The 27,830-nt window shown below is 38.2% G+C and overlaps 1 protein-coding gene, 1 long non-coding RNA gene and 1 other non-coding gene across 3 annotated transcripts in view; 1 reads left to right on the forward strand and 2 right to left on the reverse strand.

Annotated features, from left to right (window-relative positions):
• DLGAP5 (DLG associated protein 5) overlaps window positions 1-15,026 on the reverse strand; it is a 39,614-nt gene extending 24,588 nt beyond the window's left edge. Inside the window, exons 1-8 of the mRNA XM_038544781.1 lie at window positions 14,697-15,026; window positions 12,685-12,920; window positions 8,168-8,361; window positions 6,040-6,102; window positions 4,524-4,608; window positions 4,292-4,414; window positions 3,279-3,349; window positions 328-599 (exon numbers count right to left, since the gene is read on the reverse strand). Coding sequence (XP_038400709.1) covers window positions 328-599; window positions 3,279-3,349; window positions 4,292-4,414; window positions 4,524-4,608; window positions 6,040-6,102; window positions 8,168-8,361; window positions 12,685-12,919 — 1,043 coding nt within the window. The 5' untranslated portion in view covers window position 12,920; window positions 14,697-15,026. The remainder of the gene's footprint in view (window positions 1-327; window positions 600-3,278; window positions 3,350-4,291; window positions 4,415-4,523; window positions 4,609-6,039; window positions 6,103-8,167; window positions 8,362-12,684; window positions 12,921-14,696) is intronic.
• On the reverse strand, window positions 4,923-5,033 carry LOC119873041. The gene has a single exon (XR_005363846.1). It is a non-coding gene; the product is annotated as a U6 spliceosomal RNA (small nuclear RNA).
• LOC111097041 lies at window positions 14,956-25,327 on the forward strand. The gene is made up of 5 exons (XR_005363305.1): window positions 14,956-15,062; window positions 15,502-15,632; window positions 19,001-19,049; window positions 23,223-23,330; window positions 25,271-25,327. It is a non-coding gene; the product is annotated as an uncharacterized LOC111097041 (long non-coding RNA).
• Window positions 25,328-27,830: the final 2,503 nt, after the last annotated feature.

Genomic DNA, 27,830 nt, shown 5'->3' on the forward strand with positions numbered 1-27,830 from the left:
AGCAAAAAAACCACAAACACCCATATCTGAGCTACAGTATTATAGCAATTTCTTTCTAAAAATTTATTTCTAAGTGTTACAATAAAGTCACTTACTAAAAGCAATATAACACAAATTGTACTATGAAAATAATGTTAATAACGCACAGGAACTATTAAAACTGTCAGATGGATTATTGCAGCCTTCTGAATTTTTTTTTAAAAACCAAATTTTCATGATTTGTAGTTAAATTAAATAAATAAGAACTTTAAATACACAGGCCAAATCTAAGAAAGATATTTGTTACTCATCTTAGCAAGGAATTCATTATTAACATTATATTCTTACACTTCTGTTTTTAAAGGGGTCCACGTATAACTGGGTGTCAAGAAAGCATTGGCACTTCTGGGAGTCATAGGTTTTACTTGATAGGTCTTCAGACCATCCAGTGGCTGAAACACAAAATCTTGAGGTGCAAAGGAATTCTTCCCTTTTGTTTTTGCAGTATTCTTAGGTAAATTCTCCATTTTTGGTAAGACTCCATCTGGATCCATTCCATTTGTTGCACCGATTTGTAAATCCAAAGTATTATCTTCACTATCGACTTTAAAAGAAACGACCTAGTCATGAGTAAACAGAATAGAGTGAGAATTCCTTTTCTGGGGATATATTCGACCAATTTTACAGGCCTGAAAATGTGGAAGTTGATATATATGTCCCATGTACGTAAAGAGACAAAATCAAATACAATGAAATGTATACAAGGAACTAGAAGACCAGCTACACTAAATCATTGCTATGATCCAGAAGGAGAGAGAACCAATCCTCACAGGAATAAGTAACATGTTTTAGGTGTTACAACAAATTAAAATACATGAAAACTAAGGTGGAGGGACACCTCACCTTAGTTTAGCATCTCAGTGGTTTAGCATCTGCCTTCGGCCTAGGGCGTGATCCTGGAGTCCCAGGATGGAGTCCCACGTCAGGTTCTCTGCGTGGACCCTGCTTCTCCCTCTGCCTGTGTCTCTGCCTCTCCCTCTCTCTCTCTGTGTCTCTCATGAATAAATAAATAAAATGTTAAAAAAAAAAAAAAAGCAGAAAAAACTAAGGTGGAAAAATTTACTCACCTAATACAGATCTCTTTTTACTTAGATTATGCTGATAATTACAATAGTTTCAGAATCAGAAATCCAATGTTTATTAGATACCACTACTGTCATGTCCAAAATCCTTTTTGTAAATAATCTTGGATTATTAAAACATTTCTTTTTTTTTAAAGATTTTATTTATTTATTCATGACAGACAAAGAGAAAGAGAAAGGCAGAGATACAGGCAGAGGGAGAAGCAGGCTCCATGCATGCAGGGAGCCCAACGCGGGACTCGATCCCGGGTCTCCAGGATCACACCCCAAGCCAAAGGCAGCGCTACACCGCTGATCCACCGGGGCTGCCCATAATCTTGGATTATTATAAATAACCACGATATGAACAAAATTATTTTTCAATGTTAGTGAAAAGTGAAGCATATTTTCTCAAGTTAATTTAATTACTTGGTTTTTTTTCACTTGCGATATAATTAACATATAACATTAGTTTTAAGTGTATAACATGATTCAGTATTTGTATATATTGTGAAATGATCACAATAAGTCTAGTTAACAACCATCACCATATAAATAGAATTTTTTTCTTGTGATGAGAACTTTTAAGATTTACTCTTTTAGCAACTCTCAAATATGCAATACAGTATTGCTAATTATAGTCACTACATGATATATTACAGCCCCAGGACTTATTTATTTTGTAATTGGAAGTTGGTACCTGTTGGCCCCCCACAGCCATTTCACACATTCATTCATTCATTTATTTAAGATTCTATTTATTTATTCATGAGAGAGACAGAGAGAGAGAGGCAGAGACACAAACAGAGGGACAAGCAGGCTCCATGCAGTGAGCCCCACGTGGGACTTGATCCCGGGTCTCAGGATCAAGCCCTGGACTGAAGGGGGCGCTAAACCGCTGAACCACCGGGGCTGCCCTCACATACTCATTTACACGTAATTTTTAATTTTTTTTTATTTTTATTTATTTATGATAGTTACAGAGAGAGAGAGAGGCAGAGACACAGGCAGAGGGAGAAGCAGGCTCCATGCACCGGGAGCCCGATGTGGGATTCGATCCCAGGTCTCCAGGATCGCGCCCTGGGCCAAAGGCAGGCGCCAAACCGCTGCGCCACCCAGGGATCCCTACACGTAATTTTTAGAAGTCTCTGTTTGGATTTTCAATGAGATATAAACAGAAACCAGAGTATTTCAACCTGGACAAGAATTTAAGGGTGACACTGTCCCTGAGGCCAACATAGCAGGGAAAGTAAAAACCTAGCATTAATCCTCAAGGAGGAAATCAATCTTAAGGGAAGAACTATGAGAGCCAGCTGCTTGCTTATGACGATTTATCCTATACTGCCTTCCTTGGAGGAGATAGGTTTGATTTTTAGTAAAAACTAGCCAGGTTTCTTACACTTTGGAAAAACGTTAAGGAATTATAATGTGAATCATAAGCCAAGGAATTGGACCCTCAAATTGGTGACTTTTTTTTAAAGACTCTACTAGGCCCTATGCTAAATGCCATTAGAAATGTTAGGTTATTTCATACTTTTTTTTAAAAAAGATTTTATTTATTTATTTGAGAGAGAGACAGCATGAGCACGAGGGGCAGAGGGTGAGAGAGAATCTCAAGCAGACTCCATGCTGAAGGTGAAGCCTGATGTGGGGGCTCAATCCCAGGACGCTGAGAGCATGACCTGAGCTGAAACCAAGAGTCAAATGCTTAGCTGACTGCACCACCCAGGCTCCCCTAGGTTATTTCATTCTTAAAACTGCTTTAAGTATTGCATGTTAGAGATGGGAAAACAAACTTACAACTTGCCCAAGGTTATCTGGCTAATTGGAAGCAGATAATTCATGCCTAAATGAATCCAAAGTCAATACATTTTGCCCTACTCCATCTTATCTCTTAAGTAAATTCCCATGTGAAGACTCCTGTTGGCTGTGTTATTGTATTTCTCTATCTCTCATTAACCAAATTATGCTTTCTCTAGCTATAAAGCTCTGAGGATATAATACCTGAAAGACAACAACAACAATAAATCCTCTTGATGCTTCTTTATGGCTCAAGGGGTTTTAACACATATGTAGCTTAACCCCTCTTGAAGTAGTTCTGTATTACGCTTAATTTCAACTTTATGAAAGTAGCAGTGAGATTTTCAAAGTGTCCAGAAATAGATGTTTATACTCTACCTTATCAGGTTTTGTTTCTGTCTTTTTGGTAGGTCTTCTTTGATTTGGTCTCTGTCTTTCCATTTCATGATCTAAAAAGTGAAATAAGATGATCATTTTGACTAGATAGAAAATGCTGCTTTACAGGTATGAGGTAATTTGGAAAAGGAAAAAAGGCAAAAATAGGAATGTATATCTTAAAGCATTTTTTGATTAAAAGTCATATTATAAAAACATGAAATTTCCTGCCAAGTATAAGCCATCTGTTTTCAAAACAAAAGCACGATGTTAAGGTATTTTACTTTTTGCCTCTGGTTATCAGATACAGAAAATTAGGAAAATAAAGTAGAGCACAAAAATGACCAAATCTTTAAAAATAATCCAAGATCACATTACTCAGTTATAATTACTATTGACACTTTAGAGTATGTTTTTCCAGTTTATTCATTTTTTTTTAAAAGATTTTATGTATTTATTCATGAGACACACAGAGGCAGAGACATAGGCAGAGGGAGAAGCAAGCTCCCTGTGGGGAGCCTGAGGTGGAACTCGATCCCAGGACCCTGGGATCACTACCTGAGCTAAAGGCAGACACTCAACCACTGAGCCACCCAGGCACCCCTCCAGTTTTATTCTATGTTCACATATTCACATACATATTTTAGGATTGTGATCATACTGTTCAGAATTTGATCTGTTATTCTTTGCTCAATACATCATGTGCTTTTACAACATTATCCTGAAATGTTTACACTGTATTCCACCAACTGGATGGCTGGATGGGCTGTAATTTATTTGGGTGATCAATTTTTCTCTTTGAAGTGCTCCTCACACCAATTCAGGTACTTCCACCTTTGAGCATCCACTGTGTGCTAACTGGATGTTGAGGCATGGAATCTACCCCTAGGAACTGGAATCTCCCATTTCCTTGTTTCTTGCTCAGAGTCATACGTGATGATTTTTAATATTGAACACAAAAAACCTCAAAGACCAAAACATTCTAGATCAGTCACTGGTCAAGAAATAATTCTTACCATTAGTAGCTCTTATGATTGGCTTTCTTGCTGTAGTAGAGGAGACTGTTCTGGCAATCTGCTTTGCTGCTTGAGTGGCCGATCGAGTTAGTCTCACTGATGTGGTCATTACAGGCTGTACAACTGTGGGAGAAAGAATCAAATCAAATGCTTTTTGTAATTATTAAATTACTGTTGTGGCAACACCAGAGCTTATAATGAATATACTTTATAATAATGGCTAAATTCCTACCTTTTTCCTCTTTGTCCAACACTTTTCTTTCAGAAGTTTGTCTTTGACCAGGTTGGATTGCTCGAACATCACTTCCATTATTAATCTATATAAAAGATTAGGTGGTATGTGATTTAATTGCATACTGCATCAAATCGCCACTCAGGGGAGCAGTTTTCAAGTCATTTTATTCATTCAAGGTACAAAGACTCCCACTACCATATTTCTGCCACCCCTACTTTCTTCCAAGCTGTGGTAGAGTGAGAGGGAGAGAAGGAAGGAGCAGATCCCTTCCCCCAGGAGCCACTTAGAAAAGGTGGAGATGGGAGGTGGGGAGACATCACAAAAATAGCAACGGATAAAAGAGGGGCAATAGAACCACAAACACAACACAAAGCTGAGGCAGGGATAGAGGGCAAGGAGGATGTGGAATACTTCATGACTCTGCATGGTATCCTTGTGTAGGGGCCATGCTAATCTTCTCTGTATCATTCCAATTTTAATATATATGCAAGCACTCAAATTCTACATTTTTTATCTATAAATTGACCCCTCATCTGAAATCTGACTATTGTAAATGACCTGGCAAAAAATCTACTTCCCCAAATAAAATGAGATGAAGAAAGAAGTTTTCCATTATATAAACTGCCTTAAGCTGCTTTAGAACCCTAGACTTTAGAAAATGCTGAAAACCTAAGCTCTTAAAAAATAGGTGACTATAATTTGAGAATCCTTACACATACCAAGCATGTTTTTACTTCCAGACCTTTGAATTATGTCTAGAGACCTCTTTTCCTGGATAGAAAGCTCTTTTTAGTAGTTCACTCACTTTACTCAAGATGCCACCATCTCAGCAAGGCCCTGCTTGACAACCCCAATCAAAATTCCACCTAACACCTACTCCACTACTCCCCTTCTCCCTTCACTCTTTTTTCCCCTCCCCTATAATACTTACGACCATCTAACATATATTTAATTTTTTATTGCCTATTTCATATATAAACTCAATGAAAACAAGGAATTTTATTTTGTTCACTACTATACCCTAGAGAGAAACATGGTAGGGACACAAACTTTATTGAATACATGAAATTCAGCTCCCTCACCTGATGAAGAGGGATACTATTTTCCTCCTAGCTCACATCACTTTATTTTAGTAATCTTCCTAATAATTTTAATCATATGGGGTATTTTGAAGACCCATAAATTTACAACACCCACCTATGTGCTTTATATCCTTATCTACATTTTGTGATGACACAGAAAGCATAGCAGAAGCCCAGTAAACAAGAGTATGACACAAAGTTTGGCATACATCTCATAAGGGATGTTGGGCAAAGATATTTTAGGTGAATATTTCCTTAGTATCTAGCCAAGATGGTTTTATGTCAGCATACCAATAATACTGATTCTGGTACTATTAACTCTAGCAAATTAATCACTATGCTTAAAGCTGGTATTAGATTAAAAATGAATTTACCCTAGGAAAAAAGTACAGTTTGTCATCTCAGTAACAATTATCTACTATTAACTATACCTTAGTATGCTCCATTTGGTCTTTGGCCTTTGACCTTGTAATCCGTACAAAAGATGAAACAGCCTTAAAACAGTCAAAGAAAATAAAGTTACAAAAAATGAATTGACAAAAGTTTAATTTCATGTCTTTTGCTGAAATAAATCCCTCCCCCCTTTTTAAAAGATTTTATTTATTTATTCATGAGAGACAGAGAGAGAGAGAGAGAGAGGCAGAGACACAGAGACACAGGCAGAGGAAGAAGCAGGCTCCATGCAGGGAGCCCAATGTGGGACTTGTTCCCGGGTCCCCAGGATCTAGCCCTGGACTGAAGGCGGTGCTAAACCGCTGAACCACCCGGGCTGCCCAAAGTTCTCATTTTAAAGTTATATTTTATCCTTAATCATTTATGGCAAAAAGATACTTGCCAACTTGAATTCTTGTTTTCTGGTTCTGGCTTAACTTAAATTACATTTACATTAGTAGCTTCAAAACATTTCTCAGTGAGGTGAAGGAAGAAATTTCAAACCATATTTTCCAGGTATTTGAATCATCATTAATATGACAGCTGGACATATTCAAAAGGAGGTATAGAGGGCAGCCCCGGTGGCGCAGTGGTTTAGCGCCGCCTGCAGCCTGGGGTGTGATCCTGGAGACCCGGGATCAAGTCCCACATCGGGCTTCCTGCATGGAGTCTGCTTCTCCCTCTGCCTGTGTCTCTGCCTGCCTCTCTCTCTGCCTCTGAATAAATTAAAAAAGGGTCTCTTGGTAAGAGATCTCATTTCAAAAAAAAAGGGGGGGGGGTATAGATTAGGATCTTCTGTTTTCAGTTTAATGAAAAAATACTCTATAGCTTACTTTCCAAGCTTTGACAGTTTGCCTTCAAGTCTCATGATTATGCATTTCTCCACTGTCAATAAGAAAATGGAGACCTGATCACAAAATGTGGAAAAAATCTAGCATGAGACTGATTAAAAAATGATAAGATATTTATCAATTCTGTAAAATTTCTTAGAAGCACAATCAGATTTCTCCCCTAAAGGAGAAGGCATTTTCTTCTCCAAATCTCCATGAAAATCTAATCCTAAAGAAATTAGTCTTTTCTCTAGACTGCAGGATGAGCAGAATTCAACAATGGCTATCTAAATAAAATAAAAAAAACAATTAGTGAATTTTATTATTTAACACCATGATGGGTCTCTTGTTCCCCCTATACATACATATAATATTTATATTATTCTTAATTCCAGCATAGTTAACATATAGTGTTATATTAGTTTCAGGTGTATAATACAGTGATTCAACAATTACATACATCACTCAGTACTCATCACAAGTGTATTCCTTAATCCCCATCACCTATTTCACCTACCCCTACCGACCTCCCCTTGGGTAACCATCAGTTTGTTCTCTAGAGATAATAGTCTGTTTCTCGGTTTGTCTCGCTTTTTTTCCTTTGTTCATTTGTTTCTCACTACGTATTTTTTTTATTTAAATTCAATTTGCCAACATGTAAGAACCAGTGCCCATCACCCACATATGTTTTTAACATTTTTAAATAGTTGTCTATAGTTTAGACCAATGATTGGTAACCTGTATATCTCGAAAATCTAACCCCTTCCAAAAGGTCTTCTTTGATATTCCTCCAAACATAAATAATCTCTCCCTACTCTAAAATATGCAGTATTCAATAGGCCTTTGTATTACTCAATTCATATTTAAATCAGGAATGAGTATACAGTCTAAGATCTTTTATACATATCTTTAAAATAATCACCAGTGACTACCTAATTTACAAATCCCACTGCCCCCGTTCAAACTTCATTCTCTTTGACTCAGTGACCAAAATATTTTTCGATCGTTCCTCCTTTCATCCTGTTTCAGTGCTCTGGGCACTCAGACCAGTCCTCCTCAGACAACCAGGAACCTGACTTCTGCCCACTGTTTTTCCTATCTCAAAAACCTATAAAGTACATCAAGAGATCTGATTTTCATCTTCTGAGCTGCTATTATTTCATTCCCATCTCCTACCAAGTAGTTAAATGAATATAGAGATTACAGGGAAATGGTCATTCTAGTTATTTAACCTCTTAAAGAAAATTCCAGTTAAAACGAACTACCCCTTGATACCAAATTAGGATAGTAAAATTACCTTTTTTGGCTCAGCTTTCACAGTGCTCTGGTTTGATAACAGAAAACAAGGCATATCAGGTCTATAAAGACCCACTTTAAATACTCCTCGCTTAGCTTTCTCTCTCTGCTCTTTCAATTTCTGAAGTTGCTTTTCTTCTTTGTATTTTTGGAGCATTTGCTTTCGTTGATCACCTAGAATGGTTTTCTTTGACCCTAGGCAGAAAAAACCCACAGTGTATAAAACATTTCAGAAAAAAGTTAGGCAAAAGTCTAACTTCAACTGCTATTGAGAAATGCTTTTAATTCCTTAGCACTCCAGTCACAAGCTATTTCAACCCCTATTCTTTTAAAGTTTTTATTTCTTTTGCCTTTGTCTTTTCAAATATTTATTAACTGCTTGCAACACACTAGGCATGTATTATCTTACTTTTGAATTAATGAACTTGTAGGATAGCCAACCTCCAAGCTGACCCCAAGGCTTCTCACCTCCTGGTAATGATATCTGTGTGTCATCTCTTCCTACCCTGAATAGGGCTGACCTGGATAAGCAACAAAGTACTGTGAAATGATGGAGTGTGACTCCCGAGACTTGGTCATTAAAGACACGAAAGAGTTTGCCTTGTCCCTCTTGGATCACTTGCTCTGGAGGAAGCCAGTGGCCTTGTAGAATCTCAAGGGGACTCTAGTGGCCCTATGGAGGTGTTTACATGATAAATTCTAAGGCCTCCTGCCAAAAGCCAGCATCAGCTTGCCAGTCATGTCAGTGAGTCATCTTGGAAGCAGATCATCAGTCTCACTCAAGCCTGCAGATGTGTCCCTGGAAGACATCCTGGCTGCAAACTCCAGAACCACCCACTTAAGCTGAACCCAAACTTCTGACCCACAACAGTTGTGCGAAATAATAAATGTTTATTGTGTTAAGTCACCAAGTTTTAGGTTAACGAATATCCCCATCCATATTTGGGCTACTTATCAGTTTCTTTAGTTCGACTTAGGTTTCCATCTACATACTTTGTTTTACCTGGTTTGGGAAATATAAGGGTCTATGTGCAAGACATGCTTAGGCAGTATGAATAAGTATGAGAATTTCTGCCCTTGAAGGGCTCACAGCATCCTGGAGAAAAGAACACTTTCAGTCTGGTTTAGCATGAAACAAATTGGAGAATGCACACAATAGAGAATCAGAATAAACCTCTGTCTGGGAAGATCAGGAAAGGCTTCTCAGAAAAGAGAATACGTGAAAAAGGTTCCAAAGAATGAATCTATGTTGGCCCACTGGGTAAGGGTCAAAAATAATTTAGGAAGATGATGCCCCAACTAAGTAAATTTACTAAAAAAGTATGCATTCACTTAAAATGGGTAGATTTTTTTATGCCATGTAAATTACACCTCAATAAAGTTGTTTTTTTTTTAAAAAATAAGCCAGAGAACAGAACAAGCAAAAGCACAGATGCTGCAATGGTTAACCGACAAAACCTCTGTTTTTTTCTCTAAATGTTCCCTTCATCTCTTGATCTAACTGAAACCTGGCTCTCCCTGAAGACAGTTTCCCCAGCTGTCCTCTCACATGATTGGTTTTTTTCTCCCACACTGGCGCTATCACTGGATCCAAAAGGGGGAGATGTCCTCATTGCTGCTTCCCAGTGATTTCCTCCTTTCACTAAAAGATCCCACCTTTACATTTCATGTCATTGGGTCACATTATCCAGTACCCCAGTTTGTCATCTATAGGCCCTCCAGGTTTCCTCTTGTTCTTTTAAGGCTTTAGCTCCTAGCTCACTGTCACTGTCTCCAACACTATCATTGTACAAATCTTGATGACCCCTCTAATGCTCTGGCTTCTCATTTCTTAGGCTTTTTATCCTCCGGTGATCACATCCATGCCAGTATTTCAATCTTTCTTGTGTCATGACACACATAAAAAATAACATTTACACACCACACTGGAGCAAACAGAGAGATTTGCTCATGACCAAACACAACCAGCCAAAGAGAGACCTCTGACCAACCAGGCCCTTCCAGAAACATCAACATTGTCACACTTATATTCATTGGTGACACAATTGGCACCCTACTTCTCGTGCCATGGTCCTATTAAAAAAAAAAAAAAAAAAAAAAAAAGCTAGTTAGTTGTCCTACAGAATGCTCTGCACTGTATTTGTCTGCTTTCTTGTTTGTTTTTTTTGTTTTGTTGTTTTTTAACTCATTCTTCTAGCCTTCATGTTTTCTATAAACTGGAAAGTATATCTAAGGTTTTGATTAGACTCAAGTTCAACTTTTGGGGCAAGACTATCTCCTGAGTGGTGCTGCCATTCTCTGAACCCATTTCCAATTTGGCTTTCACTCCATCAAAACTACCCATCAAGATTAATGACCTTCACAGTGGTAAAGTTCAAATTCTCACTTCTACTATTGCTTGACTTAACAAGCAGCATTGATACAGTTAGTCTCTCCTCCTTGATATGCTTGCTTCACTTGGTTTCCAGAATACCACAATCTTCTTGTTGTCCTCCTGGTTTAGTTTGTACTGCTCCTTAGTTCTTTGCTAGTTTCTCCTCAGGTCTTCACCCTCTAAATCTTGGAGTGCTTACCCCTCTTCTCTCCTTGTTCCACACCAAAACTCTGGATAATCACATCTAGTCTAATATCTTCCAACACCATCTATTAGCTGACAATTCCTAAATTTATCTCTCAGCTCAGACTTCTAGCCTGAACTCATCTTTTATATCCAACTACCTTATCATCATCTCTACTTACATGTCTTATAGGTTTCTCAAATCGAACATGTCCCAAACTGAACTCTTAATCTTATCATGCCCCCCAAACTGTTCCTCCCTGGGTCTTTTTTTAGTAAATGGCCACTCCCTACTTTCAGGTGCTTAAGCCAAAAACCTTGGAATCATCCTGACTCTTCTTTATCAACCCCACATCCAATCCATTAGAAAACCCTATTGGTTCAATTATTTAAGTATATCCAGAATGTAACCACTTATCTTTAATGCTACCACTTTGATCAGCCATCAACTACCAACTAAATTATTGCAATAGTCTCCTATTTGGTTTTCCTGAGGCCATGCTTGCCACCCTGCAATCTATTCTTAACACAGCAGCCAAAGTAATGCTTCTAAAAACAAAAATCAGATTTACATAAATACCCACTAATCCCTTATTGGCTTCTCATTTCACTCAGTAAAAGCCAGAATACCTGAGAGTATCATGTACCTTCAGGGCTCCACAGGGATGGGAGATACCCCTTATTCATTCTTCTCTAGCCATGCTTGCCTACTTGCTTTCTCTGGAACATGCCAGGCTCACTCCCACCCCTAGTCCTTTGCAAATGGAAAATAAATCAGATATTTAATAGTACTGATGAGGTTAGACTTTGATTTGAGATTTTGGTCAAGGAATGGAGCATTTGAATGGGCAAGAGTAGAGGCAGGAGAGGACTTGAAGTCAGAACATCACTGCTTCCCAGACAAAAAAATGTCTGGGAAGCCATCCTCTACCAGTCTATGACCCCGTTTTCATTTCCTCCCAACAACTAAGAGATGTTGTTTTTTACTTTCTCCCTTTTTGACTACCAGTCCATTTCCTCTGACCCTCAAACATGGATGGATCACTTCATCTCAAAAACAAAAACAAAACCCTGCAACACTTGTATCCAATTCTTTTCTCTCACTTTCCTTTAGAATCAAACATGATAAATCCAGAAGAAATCTTTTAGCCCAACACTCTTTTACAGAATCTATTAAACTTGAATATGTAGAGTGTCTTCTAAGTGCCACATATTACAGTGGTCCTGGAAATCATAAAAATGAAGCAGTGAACAGTTAAACAACTTAGCATCCCATTTCATTCTCTAGAAAACTTCTAAAAAGACTATCTGTCATTTACTCAGCATCTATCCTTGCTTTATTTCACTGCAATCCAGCTCCTAGTGCCTGCTGTATAAATGCAACTAAAAAGGAGTTCAATGACTCCTGACAAAATGTGAAAGCCATTTCCCAGTTCTCTTCCTCTTGGTCTGTAGCATCCCTTGCCTTCTAAGACACTCTACTTTCATTATTTTTATCTTTTCCTGAGATCATTCCTTTGTCCTTTAATTGTTTTTTTCCTTCCTAATGACTCCAAATTCTTTTGGGCAAATTCTTTGCTCTTCTGAGAAATATTCCCATTGATAAGACATCCTTATTTCATGGATTTTTCAATGAGTTCTATTTTTAATGTCCCCTATCAATTTCTCTTGTCAAGAGTTACCTTACTAAGCTCCAAGAGTAAGAACTTTAGGATTCCTATTAGGCAATATAGGTAATACAGTGTTATAATACTCCATAGATGAATGGCTTTAGCTTAGCCAGGAACTTGCACAGCCTTTACCTTAAACAAACAGTATTTAGTTGTGTAGAAAATACCAAATTACCTGGAATGATGTTTCAAAACTCCATGCTTCTGTTCAGGGTTTTTTTAACCTCAGGTACTAAACCAAATTTTATTCACTCTTCAAAGCATTTAAAGTCACAATAGATCTTTACTTACTTGGCTTGACTTTGGCCTTTTCTGGAACAAGATTTTGAGATGTCTCATCTAATTCAAGAAGAATTTTACTTTCCAAGGTTGGAATGTTGACATCTTTCAAACCAAAGTGTCTATTTCGTTCATATTCCTTATATCTGCTTTCTTTTTGAGATAGAGATTTCCTATGAGCAATTTTAGTTCTAATCATGTTGACACTTAAGTCCTTTCTGTGCCGACTGACAAAATGTGAAGACATCCTGTCAGAGAAAAGAGAGACCAACTTCCATGGATTTTTATTATTTAAAAAATTAAGATTTCAAAAAAATAAATAAGATTTCAATTCAACTCCTGTCCTAACCTAGAGACTTTGAAAACAAAAACATTAAAATAAAATTTAAAAAGGAATAAGTATGTGACACTGAAGAGAGAGAAGGAGATTATCAAAAGATAAAACACATTTTGGAGTTTTTTTTTTTTTTAATTTTTATTTATTTATGATAGTCACCAAGAGAGAGGGAGAGAGGCAGAGACACAGGCAGAGGGAGAAGCAGGCTCCATGCACCGGGAGCCCGATGTGGGATTCGATCCCCGGTCTCCAGGATCCTGCCCTGGGCCAAAGGCAGGCGCCAAACCGCTGCGCCACCCAGGGATCCCACATTTTGGAGTTCTAAATAGGAACCTGCTTGACAGATGAAGTGAAGCCCAGGAAACTATGGTCCAGAATATAAACAAGAGGCATTAGGAAGCTTAAAAAATTATAAATACACTACACTCTTCAACAGGAATAACTAAGAAAGTCTGCTAGACAACTCCAGATAAAAGGAAAATCTGCACAAGAAATGCAATGAATTAAAATATTAGATGACTTAAAGCAATCAACAGTCTAAAAAATGAGAATCCATATGCTCTGGATGTCTATAAGATTCTCCTTCAAGAGGCCAGGGGAAGTGACAAAGGACTGTGTTTTGTTTTGTTTTTAAGTAAAATCTACACCTGTGCCTCCACTTAGCCACCAGGAAATTAAGGGTCCCAAATTCTATGGATTGAGCCAGCAGACACCCAAGGACTGTGCTTTTCATCAAGAAAAAACTTGATTTGTCAAGTTGACAAATACTACTTGATTTGTAGTACTACTACTTGATTTGTAGTACTACTACTACCCTACTACTTGATTTGTCACCTCCCGCCCAGGTTTGTTTTTGTTGTTGTTGTTGTTTTTTACGATTTTATTTATTTATGAGAGACACACAGAGAGACGCAGATATAGGCAGAGGGAGAAACGGGCTCCCCTTACGGAGCCGGATGCGGGTCTCTATCCCAGAACCCCGAGATCACAACCGGAGCCACTGAGCCACCCAGGTGCCCCTCCATCTATTAATTTGCTAAATATTAAAGAAAAATAAAACGTATTAGTTCTTTTAAAATACAGCATACACATGACATACAGCAGAGAAAAGGAGAGGGAGAAAGAGAACTAACAATAAAGGAATATTTAATAATCACCTAAACCCTAAAAGATAGTATTACCACCCCTATACAGATGCGGTAAGTTAACTGCTCCCGTTAGCACAGCTAAAAGGTGGCGAAACTGGCATCCCAAGCCAGGCAGCATGGCTTTTCGCATGCATCTAAACTGTTCTTTGGCTTACTGGACTTTCTCCCAGCTTGAAAATCTATAGAAATGCCTTAGTCTTGCTTGCCGAGTTCTCAACTGGGGTGTTTTTTTCAGTTGTCACGGGATCTGAGAAGAGCTGCTGGAATTTAATGTCGGGAGCAACAATACTTCGCAGTACCTACTAAATACTGTCCCGCCCCAAAGATTAATTACGCCCCGGTGGCGAAATGCTGACCACTACACAGGTCGCGGCCACAAACATTTGCTCCTGTGGAGGGCTGCGTCACCAACCACGGGAAGGACAGGTAGCCCGGTCCTAGAGGAGACTCCCCGGAGCTGCGTCCAGCCCACCGCCCCCTCCTCCGACCCTTCCAGACCTTCTACAAAGAAGCGGGCCAGCTCCCCAGGACCCACCTACCTGAGGCAGCTTTTGGAGTCAAACCTCAACGGAACTAAAAATAAAGAAACCCTCTGGGTCTGAAGGCCCGCTGCCGCCGCAGGAGCAGGCACACCTACAAGCCAGAGCGCCGCAAAATTCAAACATCCCGCACAAAGTCTCTGATTGGAGGGGCTTTAACCAGCATTTCCGGGGAAATGCCCGCCTCTTCCCGTAGAGGAGGCTTGCGATTGGTTTGTTCCTTGCGATATTTGAATTGATTGAAAGGTGAGCGGACGGTTCCCAGGACGGGTGTGAGTGGAATGAATGGGCGGGTCTGCAATTGACGAGGGGCGGAGCAATGGCTGTTCCTCGGAGTGGGCGTGCGTGATGGGCCTGCGTAACTGCGTAGGAGTCCGCGCCGTGCCTGATGCGTTACCGCTGCTCTCAGGACCCTGGATTTGGAGGAGAGGGAGCTGGGAGTTTGCAGAGCTTATTGATGTCTCTGTTTACTCACAAAAATCAGAGAGTTTATTGGACTGTTTGCCTCAGTGTTTCAAAGGAAGGACTAAACACATCAAATTTCTTACATTGTTTAGTGTCAACTTTTCAAGGGTGCCAGTTTTTGTTTAGTTTTGTTTTGAAGTAGCCTCCACGCCCAGGGGGTTGCCCACCTTGGGGCTTTAACTCAGTGAGATCAAGAACTGGGTGCTTAACGACTGAGGCACTCCAGCTCCCCCCAGTTTTTGTTTCCCCTCCGTTTTTTTTTTTTTTTTTTTTTTTTTTAGTTGAAGTAAAATTTAAATATAGTGAAAAACTTTTTTTTTTTTTTTTTTTTGTTTTTTAGTATGGATGTGATGAGTTTTGCTAAATGTAAACAGATGTGTAACCAGGACCCAAGAGTTCCCTCAGGCCCCTTTCCAATCTTCCACGGCTTAGACAGCCACTCTGATTTCTATCATCATGAAAACAAAGATGGTAGGTATTCTTTTCACATCGGCCTTCTTTCTCTCCTATTTTCACGATTCATCCCTATTGTGTGAATCAACGGTTAGTTGTTTTTATTATCAAGAAGAATTCCCTTGTAAATAACAGCCTTTAACAACTGGGTTTGAACTGTGTGGGTCTGATAATATGTAGGTTTTTTTTTTTAATACAGTACAGTTAAATGTATTATCTCTTTATGATTTTTGTAATAACATTTTCTCAAGCTTACTTTCTTGTAAGAATGCAATATGCAATATCTACCGAAATATGTTAATCAGCTGTTCTTGTTATTGGTAAGGCTTCCTATCAACAATAGGCAATTAGTAAAGATTTGAGAGTCAAAAGTTGTATTTTCTGCTGTTAGGGAGTTGGTACCCCTAACCCCCTGGTAGTTCAAGGATCAACTGTACTTTGCTTATCCATTCACCACCTGATGGACATTTAGATTGTTCCAGTTTTTAGTTATTATTTAAAAAGTTGCTATAAACATTCTTGTACAAGTCTTTATGTGGGCATGTTTTATTTCTCTTGGGGGAAATATAGGTATGGAATTTTTGGGTCGTTGTAGGTAAGCTTAATTTTTTTTTTTTTTAAGATTTTATTTGTTTTGAGAGAGACAGAAACAGCACAAGCGGTGGAGGGGGAGAGGCAGGCTCCCCAGTCAGCAAGGAGGCGGTTGCAGGGCTGGATCCCAGGACTCTGGATCATGACCTTAGCTGAAGGCAGTTGCTTAATGACAGCCCCCAGGCACCCCAGTAAGCTTAATTTTATAAGAAATTGACAAGCAGTTTTCCAAAATGGTTGGACCATTTTACACTCCCACTAGTAATGTATAAAAAGTCCCAGTTGTTCCACATGCTTGCTAACATTTGGAGTCATCGCTGTAATTTGAACCCCTCTAATGGAGGATAGTGGAAAAAAGGCAAGCAGGAACAAAGCACCCCCTCCAAGAGGAAACTACCCTTAAAAAGATTTTACATCTCCCTGGAAGGAGCCCTCCACCCTTTCCCACGTGAACAATTACCTAATAGGTAGATGAGCACATGGACAGAAACCTGATTGGGTGACAGGTGCATGGAGAGTTAATCGGATTAAAACAGCCCACCAACATTCTCATAAAAACCTCTAGACTTAGAAACTCCCAGCGGCAACCCTCTCAGGCTAACTCCCTCTTGGGGAGCTTTGTATTATCATTCAGTAAACTTTGCTTTGCAACCCACCATTCTTCATTTGGTCTATCGCTTCATTCTTGGAAGTAACAAAGAACCATGAGCACTAAAGGAAAAGAAATCTTGAAACACCTCTAGTGGGTGTGAAATGGTACTGAATTTTAAATTTGTAGTTCCCCAATGTCTAGTGATGATGAGCATCTTTTCATGTACTTATCAACTATTTTTACATCTTGTGAAATGTCTCAAGTCTTTTGCTGTTTTTAAAATTGGAGGCTATCTTTTTAAATTTGGTTGTCTTTTAAGAATTCATTTGTAAAAAAAAAAGAATTCATTTGTATTAGTTCTATCTCTTCTGGATACAGGTACTTTGTCATATATATGTATTTTGAATATATTTTTCCAGGCTGGTTGACTTTTTAAAAATCATAAACTTTTAGGGTGATTTAAGATTAACAGAAAAATTATGAAAATAGTTGAGTTCCCATAAGCCCCACATCCATTACATGGCCCCGGTACAGTTTCTCAGATCTTTCCTTGTTTTTGTAAATTTGACAATTTTGAGGAGTACTCCTCAGATATATTTTGTAGAATGTCCCTCAATTGGAATTTGTCTGATATTTTCCCCATAATTATACTGGGGTTATGGGTTTTGGGGAGGAAGACCATAGAGGTGAAGAGTCATTCTATTATATCACATCAAGGGTACATAATACCAACATGACTTTTCACTGTTAATGTTAAGTTTGACTATTTGGTTGAGGTAGTGTTTGTCAGGATTCTCTGCTATAAAATTACTAATTTTCCCCCTTTCCAGACTATTCCCTTTGGAAGGAAATAATTATGGACAGCCTACAATTAAGAAGTGGGAAGTTTGGGTGCCTGGGTGGCTCAGTGGTTTAGTGCCTGCCTTTAGCCCAGGGCGTGATCCTGGAGACCCGGGATCGAGTCCCGCATTGGGCTTCCTGCGTGGAGCCTGCTTCTCTCTCTGCCTCTCTCTGTGTCTCTCATTAATAAATAAATTCTTTAAAAAAATAAAAAATATTAAAAAAATAAAAAAATAAAAAAATAAATAAAATCAATGTTTAAAAAAAGTGGGAAGTTGTGTTCTATCTTCTTAAAGACAAACACTATGAACATAAGTTATTTGGAATCGTGTGCATGGGAGATTTGTCTCTTCTCTATCATTTATTTTTCATTTATATGAGGACTCATGGATATTTACTTTAGATATATACTTATTAATTTGAGAGAGAGAGAGCACGAGTGGGAGGGGCAAAGGGAGAGGGAGAGAGAATCTTAAAGCAGGCTCCAGGCCCAGCACAGAGCCCAACATAGGGCTGGATCTCACGACCCTGAGATCATGACCTTAGCTGAAACCAAGAGTCAAATGCTTAACTGACTCTGCCACCCAGGCACCCCATGGGTATTTATTTTATACTTTGGGTCATACTCTAATACTATTTTATTTTGTTGGTCACATTGTTTCAACTTTGGCCATTGGTAGCTTTTTCAGTTTGTTTCTCTGTCACTTTAACATACCTTCATGATTGAGGGATCTTTTATTTATTTTTTTGCTTGTTTTTGTTTATTTATTTTAGTACTTCCTTACTTTCTGTCACTACAAAATGCTCTGGGCTTACCTTGTTTTTTCACTGCCCCACTATTAGGACCAGCCATTTCTCCAAGGAGCCCTGGTTCCTTTTTTTTTGGAGAATGGTGCTAGAAACCAAGATCTGGATACGAGGTGTGTTCCTTGCTACTGGAGAGTCTTTCAGCTGACAGAGTGAAGAAATATATCTGTTTCTGTACTAAGTTATACATATACATATCTATAAATATTTCTATACGTAACCACCTATACCTATATTAAATTAATCATGAGTTCATGCTGATGTCTCCAATTGTAATTCACTATCACAGAGATCATCCTATCTTCCTCTCTTTGCTTATGTGTAACCTCTCATACCAAGAACAGAAAACTGGGCTCTGGGGCACCTGGGTGGCTCAGTCGGTTGTCTGCCTTCAGCTTAGGTCATGATCTCAGGGTCCTGAAATCAGATCAAGCCCTGTGTTGGGTTCCCTGCTCAGTCGGGGAGTCTGCTTCTCCCTCTGTCCCTACCTTTGCTTGTGCTCTTTCTCTTTTCTTTCTCAAATAAGTAAATAAAAATCTTTTTTTTTTTTTTTAAGAAAACTTGGCTCTGGTGGTTGCCTTTTCCTTTCATTTATAGCATCATTGGTGAGTAGAAAGTTATAAGTTTGATGGAGTCTAATTTATCAATTTTTTCTTCTATCTTTAGTGTTTTGTTTCTTTAAGAAATTCTTGCCTACCACAGGGTCAGGAAGTTATTCTCCCATGTTTTCTTCAAGAAATGTAAGCTAATTCAACATTAGCTCTTATGTTTAGGATCTTATGTGATCCGTCTCAAATTAATTTGTGTGTGATTTCTCCAATCTTTTCTCACTTGTCTCACTGGTCCAACACCACATATAAATGAAATCTGTAAGTATGGCCGTTTGTGAGAAAAGTTCTCTCTGCAAACTTTCAGGTGATTTTCTGAGTTAACTAAAACTATAGTATTTTTTTTTAAAGATTTTATTTCTTTATTCGTGAGAGACACAGAAGGAGAGAGAGGCAGAGACACAGGCAGAAGGAGAAGCAGGCTCCACGCAAGGAACCCGACATGGGACCTGATCCCAGGTCCCCAGGATCAGGCCCCAGCCAAAGACGGCGCCAAACCGCTAAGCCACCAGGGCTGCCCAAAACTATAGTATTTTAATGCATTAAGAAATATAAAACAAAGCATAGCATATGGGAAGGACACAACATTGCATGTTCAATCCATTTAGCAACAAGGATGAAATTGGCAACTTTGGTGAGAATAATTTCAGTTGAACAGTGGTAGCAGAAATCATACTGGAATGAATTAAATCTTCACTGAGAATTACTGAAACACAGGTAGAGGATGTAAGAAATAAATTTTTAGTGAATGGAAAGGACTTTGAAGATTAATGATTTGCATTAGATTCCACAGCTAATTAAGTAGCAAGGCCAGAACTCAAACCTAGGTATTTTCATCTTCCTGGCTGAAAATACAGCTTGTTTCAATGTTGATTTGAGAATGGAAAAGCACATGGGCTTTGGAGTCAAACAGATAGGGTTTTTAATTTCAGCTTTAGGGGCACCTGGGTGGTGCAGTTGGTTAAGCATCTGACTTGGTTTCAGCTTAGGTTGTGATATTGGGGATTTGAGATCAAGCCCTGTGTCAAGCTCTAGGCTCAGCACAGAGTCTACTTAAGACTCTCTCTCCTCCCTATGTCCCTCCCCCCCACCCCCACAACTTGTTCACACATGCAGGCACACATTCTCTCTGTTTCTCAAGTAAATAAATCTTTTTTTTTTTTTATTGCAGTTTCACATTGGGCAATTTCTCTGTCTCTCCATTTCCTTATTTACCTCTTAGGAATATTGGGAAGATTAAATAGAAAAATTAGTTCCAATTCTGTTTCCTACCAAAATGCTGACAATGTAAAATTGTTGGCTCCCTCTTCTAAGATCAACTTCAAAGGAGCTACTGGGGAGTCAGGGGGGTGGGGAGGAGAATGCCAAGTTATCTAGTGAACACCAAATACCAAGGAAAAAGGGGCAATGTGGCTGTTCGGAACTGGTGTTTATGGGAAAATGGATATAGCTTGAGGCAGGAGGCAGTGGAGATTAAAACAGGAAATTTTAGAAGTTTGGTTTTCATTTCTTTGCTACCATTCTCTTGGGACAAACTGTGCCTGCTCCTATATAGCAGTAACTAAGATCTCCAGGAGATACAGAAAGAAATATAAAAATAGATTTTTGAAAATGAACAAATACATTAGTAGTATTTGTTCCTGTTTAAAAACTGCTAAAACCAAAAGAAAGAGAACATATATTTACAATAACCTAGCATGAAAGTTTCTAGGTTCTCATCTAATCTCTATAAAATTCTCATCTAATAAAGGGCTTTTATAGTATTTTTATTTTTATTTATTTATTCATGAGAGAGAGAGAGAGAGAGAGAGAGGCAGAGACACAGGCAAAGGGAGAAGCAGGCTCCATGCAGGGAGCCCGATGTGGGACTCGATTCTGGGTCTCCAGGATCACGCCCTGAGCCGAAGGCAGCACTAAATTGCTGAAACACCCAGGCTGCCCTATAGTACTTTTTTTAAAGTAGGAAATAAAATACGAGATAAATTGAAATTACAGATTAAGATGATAGAAAAATTTATAAATACATCAATAAATACAATAAGGATAAATGGAATAAACTCACTAGGCAGAAGATATATTGGATTTTAAAGGTCCAGATATGTACCATTCATAAGACATGTGCCCAAAGCACACAGATAGAGAGTTAAAAATAAAGGAATGGTATATATTATGTCAGACAAATTCTAACCAAAAATAAAGCTGATACATTGTTAGGGATGGAAAGGGTCACAGTGCCATGATGAAGGTTCTATTTACCAAGATGGAGTAATTTTTTTTAAAAAAGATTTTTATTTATTGATGCATGAGAGACACACAGAGAGGCACAGACACAGGCAGAAGCAAAGGGAGAAGCAGGCTCTGTGCAGGGAACTCTACATGGATCTCAATCCTGGGTCTCCAGGATCACACCCCAGGCTGAAGGCGGCACTAAACCACTGGGCCACCAGGGCTGCCCTAGATGGAGTAATTTAAAACAGGTATGCACCTGATAAAATAGACTCACAATGGATGAAGCAAAAATTTATAGAACTACAGAAAAAAAACTGATAAATCCACCTTATGATTGAGTGATTCAACACACCTCTCTCATTAATGATAGGCCAAACAGACAAAATATTAACAAGGATATATAGAAGTCCTGATCAAAACAATTCACAAACTTAACCAAATGAAGAACAATGAGAGAATACATCTTTCTCAACCACACATGGAATAGCTACAAATGATCACATAGTAGACCATGAAAAAAACTTGAACAAACTTCAATGAATAGATATCCAATAAAGTTAGACATTAAGAGGAAAAAAGATAAATTAAGAAAAAAGATAAATTAAGAAATAAGATAGGGATCCCTGGGTGGCGCAGCGGTTTGGCGCCTGCCTTTGGCCCAGGGCGTGATCCTGGAGACCCAGGATCGAATCCCACGTCAGGCTCCCGGTGCACGGAGCCTGCTTCTCCCTCTGCCTATGTCTCTGCCTCTCTCTCTCTCTCCCTGTGTGACTATCATAAATAAATAAAAAAAAAAGTTTAAAAAAAAAATTAATAAAAAAGAAATAAGATAAATTAAGATAAATTAAGAAACCCCTGTTAAGAGGGGTCCCTGGGTGGCTCAGCGGTTTAGCGCCTGCCTTCAGCCCAGGGTGTGATCCTGGAGTCCTGGGATCAAGTCCCACATCGGGCTTCCTGCATAGGGCCTGCTTCTCCCTCCGCCTGTGTCTCTGCCTCTGTTTCTCTCTGTGTCTCTATAAATAAATAAATAAAATATTTAAAACAAAAGAAATTCCTGTTAAAAACTGTTGGTTTAAGAAGAACTTATGAGGAAGAAATGTGTGGGAAATATCAGAAAGGGAGACAGAACATAAAGACTCCTAACTCTGGGAAACGAACTAGGGGTGGTGGAAGGGGAGGAGGGCGGGGGGTGGGGGTGAATGGGTGACGGGCACTGAGGGGGGCACTTGACGGGATGAGCACTGGGTGTTATTCTGTATGTTGGTAAATTGAACACCAATAAAAAATAAATTTATTATAAAAAAATAAAATAAAGAAAGAAGAACTTATGAGGGAAATTTTGAAATGCCTAAAACTAAATGGTAATTCAAAAAATGCAATTTAAAAAATGCAATAAAAACTTATGGGAGAAAGCAAAATGGATTATTTGAGGGAAATTTTGAGCCTTAAATACTTAAGTTAGAAAAGAAAATAATCTCAAAAATTATTATGTGTTCCTCTTAAGATATTAGAAAGAAAACAATAAAGCCAAAGAAAATAGAAAGAAAAAGGGGCACCTAGCTAGCTCAGTCTGAAGAGCATGCAACTCTTGATCTCAGGGTTGTGAGTTCAAGGCCTACATTGGGTGTAGAGATCACTAAAAAAACAAAGTTAAGAAGAAAATAGAAATAATGAACGAAGAAAAGAAAGCAATAAAATAGAAAGCAAAGATATAATAAGAAAATCAAGACTCTTAAAAAAAATCAACACCATTAAAACTTAATTCTTTATAAAAACTAAAATAGATAAAATGCTTATAAGATTGATCCAAAAAAAAAAAAAAGAGACACAAGTATCATGACTGTAAATATACAAAGGGGATTATACCAGTTATCTTTTGCCATGTAACAAATTATCCTAATGTTTATAGTACAAAACAATATCCATTTTACTTGCTTTTAGTTCAACAGTTCAGGAATTTGGGCAGATATCAGTGGGACAGTTCACCTCTGTTTCATGTCTATGGTCTCAGCTGGATTTCTCAAGAGTTTTCCCCTGCACAGCTCTAAGGTAAAGAAATGGTGGTGGTATCTCCAGAGTGGTCTATCACTTTCTAAAGTTAGTCAAACTCTCATGGTTTTCCTTAAAAAATCACATTGATGCATTTTTTCCCCATAAAATGTGAAGTCTATATAGAATTTCTTTTAATATCAAAGTGGTATGTTACTCCTGAAATTATCAGCAAATGTAGGCACCCCTGGAGGAAGCCCCATAATTTCCCGTGGTAAGGTATATGAGATGTTTATCTTTGGGCAAATGATACCTGAACCTTCATGGTTCTGAAACTTTGTTTTCCCATATACAAACCATGGGAGTGATAAAGTCTATCCACATACATACTTGATAGAGTTGTGGTAAAGATGAAATGGAAATAATACATGTGAAAATGTTCTGAAAACTGTAAAGCTCTGGATAGATAAAACTTGCTGTTGTGAAAGTATTTTTAATTGGCAAAAGAAAAAAAGCAGGCAAGAAAGAGAATTATGTTTATAAATAACATAGTCTATCTACACTATTTTCCCAAAATTACTAATTATGTTCTGACATAGGATCTTTGGGAGATATATGTTTTCTTTCTTTTTTTTAAACTTATTTATTTATTTTGAGAGAGAGTGAGAGAGGGAGAGGGAGAGAGAGAGAATCTCGAGCAGACTCTCTGGTGAGCATGGAGCCCAACATGGGGCTTGATCATATGACCCTGAGATCATGACCTCAACCAAAATCAAGAGTCAATTGCTTAACTGACTGAGCTACCCAGGCATCCCAGAGACATGTTTTTAAAGAGTGATTGTCTGGAGGTAATTGTACCTTTTAACAAATTCATAGATCATGCTAGTAGTTTCAACAAATGAGACAGGGATAAAAGGAAATAGAATATCTAGAACAAAAGGAGTTGTTGGATTTCTATGAAATTTTATTTATCTGTGTTATATTTAAGCATTTTTAGGTTAAACTACATAATGAAATTGGCAATGATAGTACAGTTCTTTCAGTTGAGAGTTTTACCATCAGAGGGACACTGTCTTTCCAGTAGAAGAAATATTTTTAAGTTAATAAGTACAAGTTTGCAAAATTATTGTCCTTTCTATAAACATTAACTGTGCAACATTTATGATACATTCTATCTCAAATAATGATGACCTAAAGTCAGAATGAAAAAATAAATAAATAAAGTCAGAATGATATCTCAGTATTAAAAATTAATGAATCAGCAGTTTTTGTAATTGTAGAAACTGAAAATAAAAAAACTGTCAGGAAAAAGGCTATGGAAAAGAGGTCATGGTGTCACTTAAAAATATATCAAAATTCCATTATGTATTTTAGGTAAATGAATATACTTATGCAGAAGAAAGAATGTGTTAATTAGTGATTTTCTTATCCATGGCAGGGAAATTATGCCAAAATCATATTTATAACAATGAATTCAGGTGTGTAGATGGTGAATTATTTTTACATAGCTGATGACACTGTAAATTAATATAATCCTCTTAGGAAATGCTTGGGCAGTATATGTGCTGAGAGCCATAAAAACGTCAGAGCCTTTTGACCCCAAAATGCCATATCTGATGATTTATCATAAAATCATATGCTTAAAGATGTTCACTGGTTTCCAGACAATGAAAAACTGGAAGCAGTTTAAATGTCAACGCTGGAGGAATGGTTTGGTAAACAGTGTAATTATATTATGCAATCACTAAAAACAAAGCCAAATAACAGCATAGGAAAATGCATATAACAGTGTTAGTGTTAAATGAAATGTACAACGCTTGTTCACAGTTGAAAAAGTGAACAAGAATATAGCAAAATTATAATAGCCATATTACTGAGGAGCTAGAGAAGACTGGTTTCTTTCCTCTTTTCTTCAAAATGTCTATAGCAAGACACTGTGACTTTGCAATTACAAATGTGTTAAATTATTCTCACAATGTCAATCTTTTTTTTTTTTTAAGATTTTATTCATTTATGAGACACAGAGATAGAGAGAGAGGCAGAGACACAGGCAGAGGGAGAAGCAGCCTCCATGCAGGGAGCCCGACGTGGGACTTGATCCCGGGTCTCCAGGATCACGCCCTGGACTCAAGGTGCCGCTAAACTGCTGAGCCACCCAGGCTGGCCTCTCAATGTCAATTTTAAGAAAGATCACAGTGACTGTAAATTTTAGACATGTTCAGTGGTTATTTGGAGGCTTGGGGATGATAAAATTTCAATGTATGGATGTAGTTTGGAAAATGGGACATTTGCTCCTCTATTCCAATTGCATAGCCATTTTTAAAAAAAGATTTTATTTATTTATTCATGAGATACACAGAGAGAGAGAGAGAGAGAGAGAGAGAGGCAGAGATACAGGCAGAGGGAGAAGCGGGCTCCATGGAGGAAGCCCGATGTGGGACTCGATCCTGGGACCCTGGGATCACGCCCTGAGCCAAAGGCAGACACTCAACCACTGAGCCCCCCAAGTGTCCAGTGCACAGCCATTGTTTAATACTCTGAAGGGTATTAATCCAATGTAAAGAATGTGGTGTAGGACTGCTGACAACTCTGACTACGTTTTTGGCCCTCCACCTGCTCATGCCCTGAAATGACCTTGCTCAGGACCATGTGTTCCAGGCCCCTGAAGGTTAACATTAGCTCTGACTGCAATGCCAGAAGCATTGTTCTGATCTTCCCTAAACTGGTGCACAAAAGGTACACTTTAGATAACTGTTAGACAGGACTGGTGCACAAATGGTGCCACTTTTATAACTAACCTGTGACCTCACCACCATGCTCCCTGCTCTATAAAGGCTGGGGATTAAGGTCAGGACTAGGCAGTGAATAGCTGAGTGATGTCTGGATCATTTGTCCGCTGGATAACCCCTTTGTCTGTAAATTATCCTGGATGAAACTTTCTAAACTGTATGGAGTGGTTTGCATCATTTCTCTGTCTCAAAATAACTTCTCAATTTGGAGCATATTTTATTTTATTTTATTTTATTTTATTTTATTTTATTTATTTTTTATTTTTTTGGAGCATATTTTATTGTCCCTCCTCTACCTTCTAATGAAGAGGATAGTGGGGAGGAGCTCAATAATCTACAATTAAATTTATTTTTTATTTGTTAAATTTTTATTTATTTATGATAGTTACAGAGAGAGAGAGAGAGGCAGAGACACAGGCAGAGGGAGAAGCAGGCTCCATGCACCGGGAGCCCAATGTGGGATTCGATCCCGGGTCTCCAGGATAGCGCCCTGGGCCAAAGGCAGGCGCCAAACCGCTGCACCACCCAGGGATCCCTCAAGTAATTTAAATTTAAATTTACAAACTCGTACATGGTTCAGTTATTGGAAATATTTTAGGTATGTTTGTAACAACCTGGTTATACTTTTCAATTGTAAATTTTATGATCTTTAAATACAGGCTAAGGTTTCCAATGAAAATGGAAAGTCTAATTTGAGATCTGCTATACTGAACTTGGGAAACATGGTACAAAAAAGAAATATATATATATATCTTATATTTCTTTATAATCTGTGTTGAAATATTCTGGATAAATTATTGATATATTGAATTAGAATCTATTACTAAAATTAATTTTACCTGTTTCTTTTTTCATGTGGCTATTAGAAAATTTTAAATTGCGTGTGTGGCTTGCATTACGTTTCTGTTTGGGAAATGCTGTCATACTTATGAAAAACGCTGCTATTTGAACTATCAGTGAGAATGGAATGTCTCATTTTTACTGAGAAGATCTGAGCCCTGTGGGTTATGTTAACACAGGCAAACAGCCTCAATTTCCAACCAAGAGCTTCAGATAAGAGGTTTTTAAATTGTAGTTTCCAAGGAAACAGGTAATTGGAGTAGAATATTCCTAACAGAACTTCAAAATGTTTCCAATAGAAGGCCAAGGCCATGTAAACAATGTCTCTCCCCTGGCTACACAGCCCCTGTCCTTTGGAGATTATTGCCTTTTTTTCCCCTTTTTTTAAACCAGTGATATCCGTTGTTCTGCTTTGTTCTTATTGCCTCCTGAACAAAAATTACAGAGAAACTTCCGTTGCTAAACCGCCCCTGCTTCATGACATCACCAGTTCGGAGCTGATCCACACATCTCCCCGTACCTCTTCAGAATCCTTCAGGAACAGGCTCAAACCCTGAGGTAAGCCCCTCCCAAGTCTCTGTTGCCCAGACATCCCAGGGCCCGGGAGAAGCCTTATGCTTTTCTCTTGAAGCAGAAGGTAAATAAACCAAACTTTAACTATAAATGTGTTCCTAGTGGTCTTCATCTGATGGATGTTACCTAAGGACATCTTGAAATGGAGTCTTGAAATCTTGAAATTGGATTCCCAAAGGAGCAAGATGAATTATTCATTGATTCCAGAAAAATTTGTAATATAAAGAGTGGAAAGCAGGTTTAGAGTCTAATCAACCTGGGTTCAAGTCCTGGAGCTACTCAATTTCTGTTCTCAAACTTCATTGAAATAGGTAATATCAAAACATCTATTTCATAAGGTGGTAAGAATTTAATGAAA

The sequence above is a fragment of the Canis lupus genome, chromosome 8, assembly GCF_011100685.1.
Source record: "Canis lupus familiaris isolate Mischka breed German Shepherd chromosome 8, alternate assembly UU_Cfam_GSD_1.0, whole genome shotgun sequence".
Taxonomy (NCBI): Eukaryota; Metazoa; Chordata; class Mammalia; order Carnivora; family Canidae; genus Canis; species Canis lupus.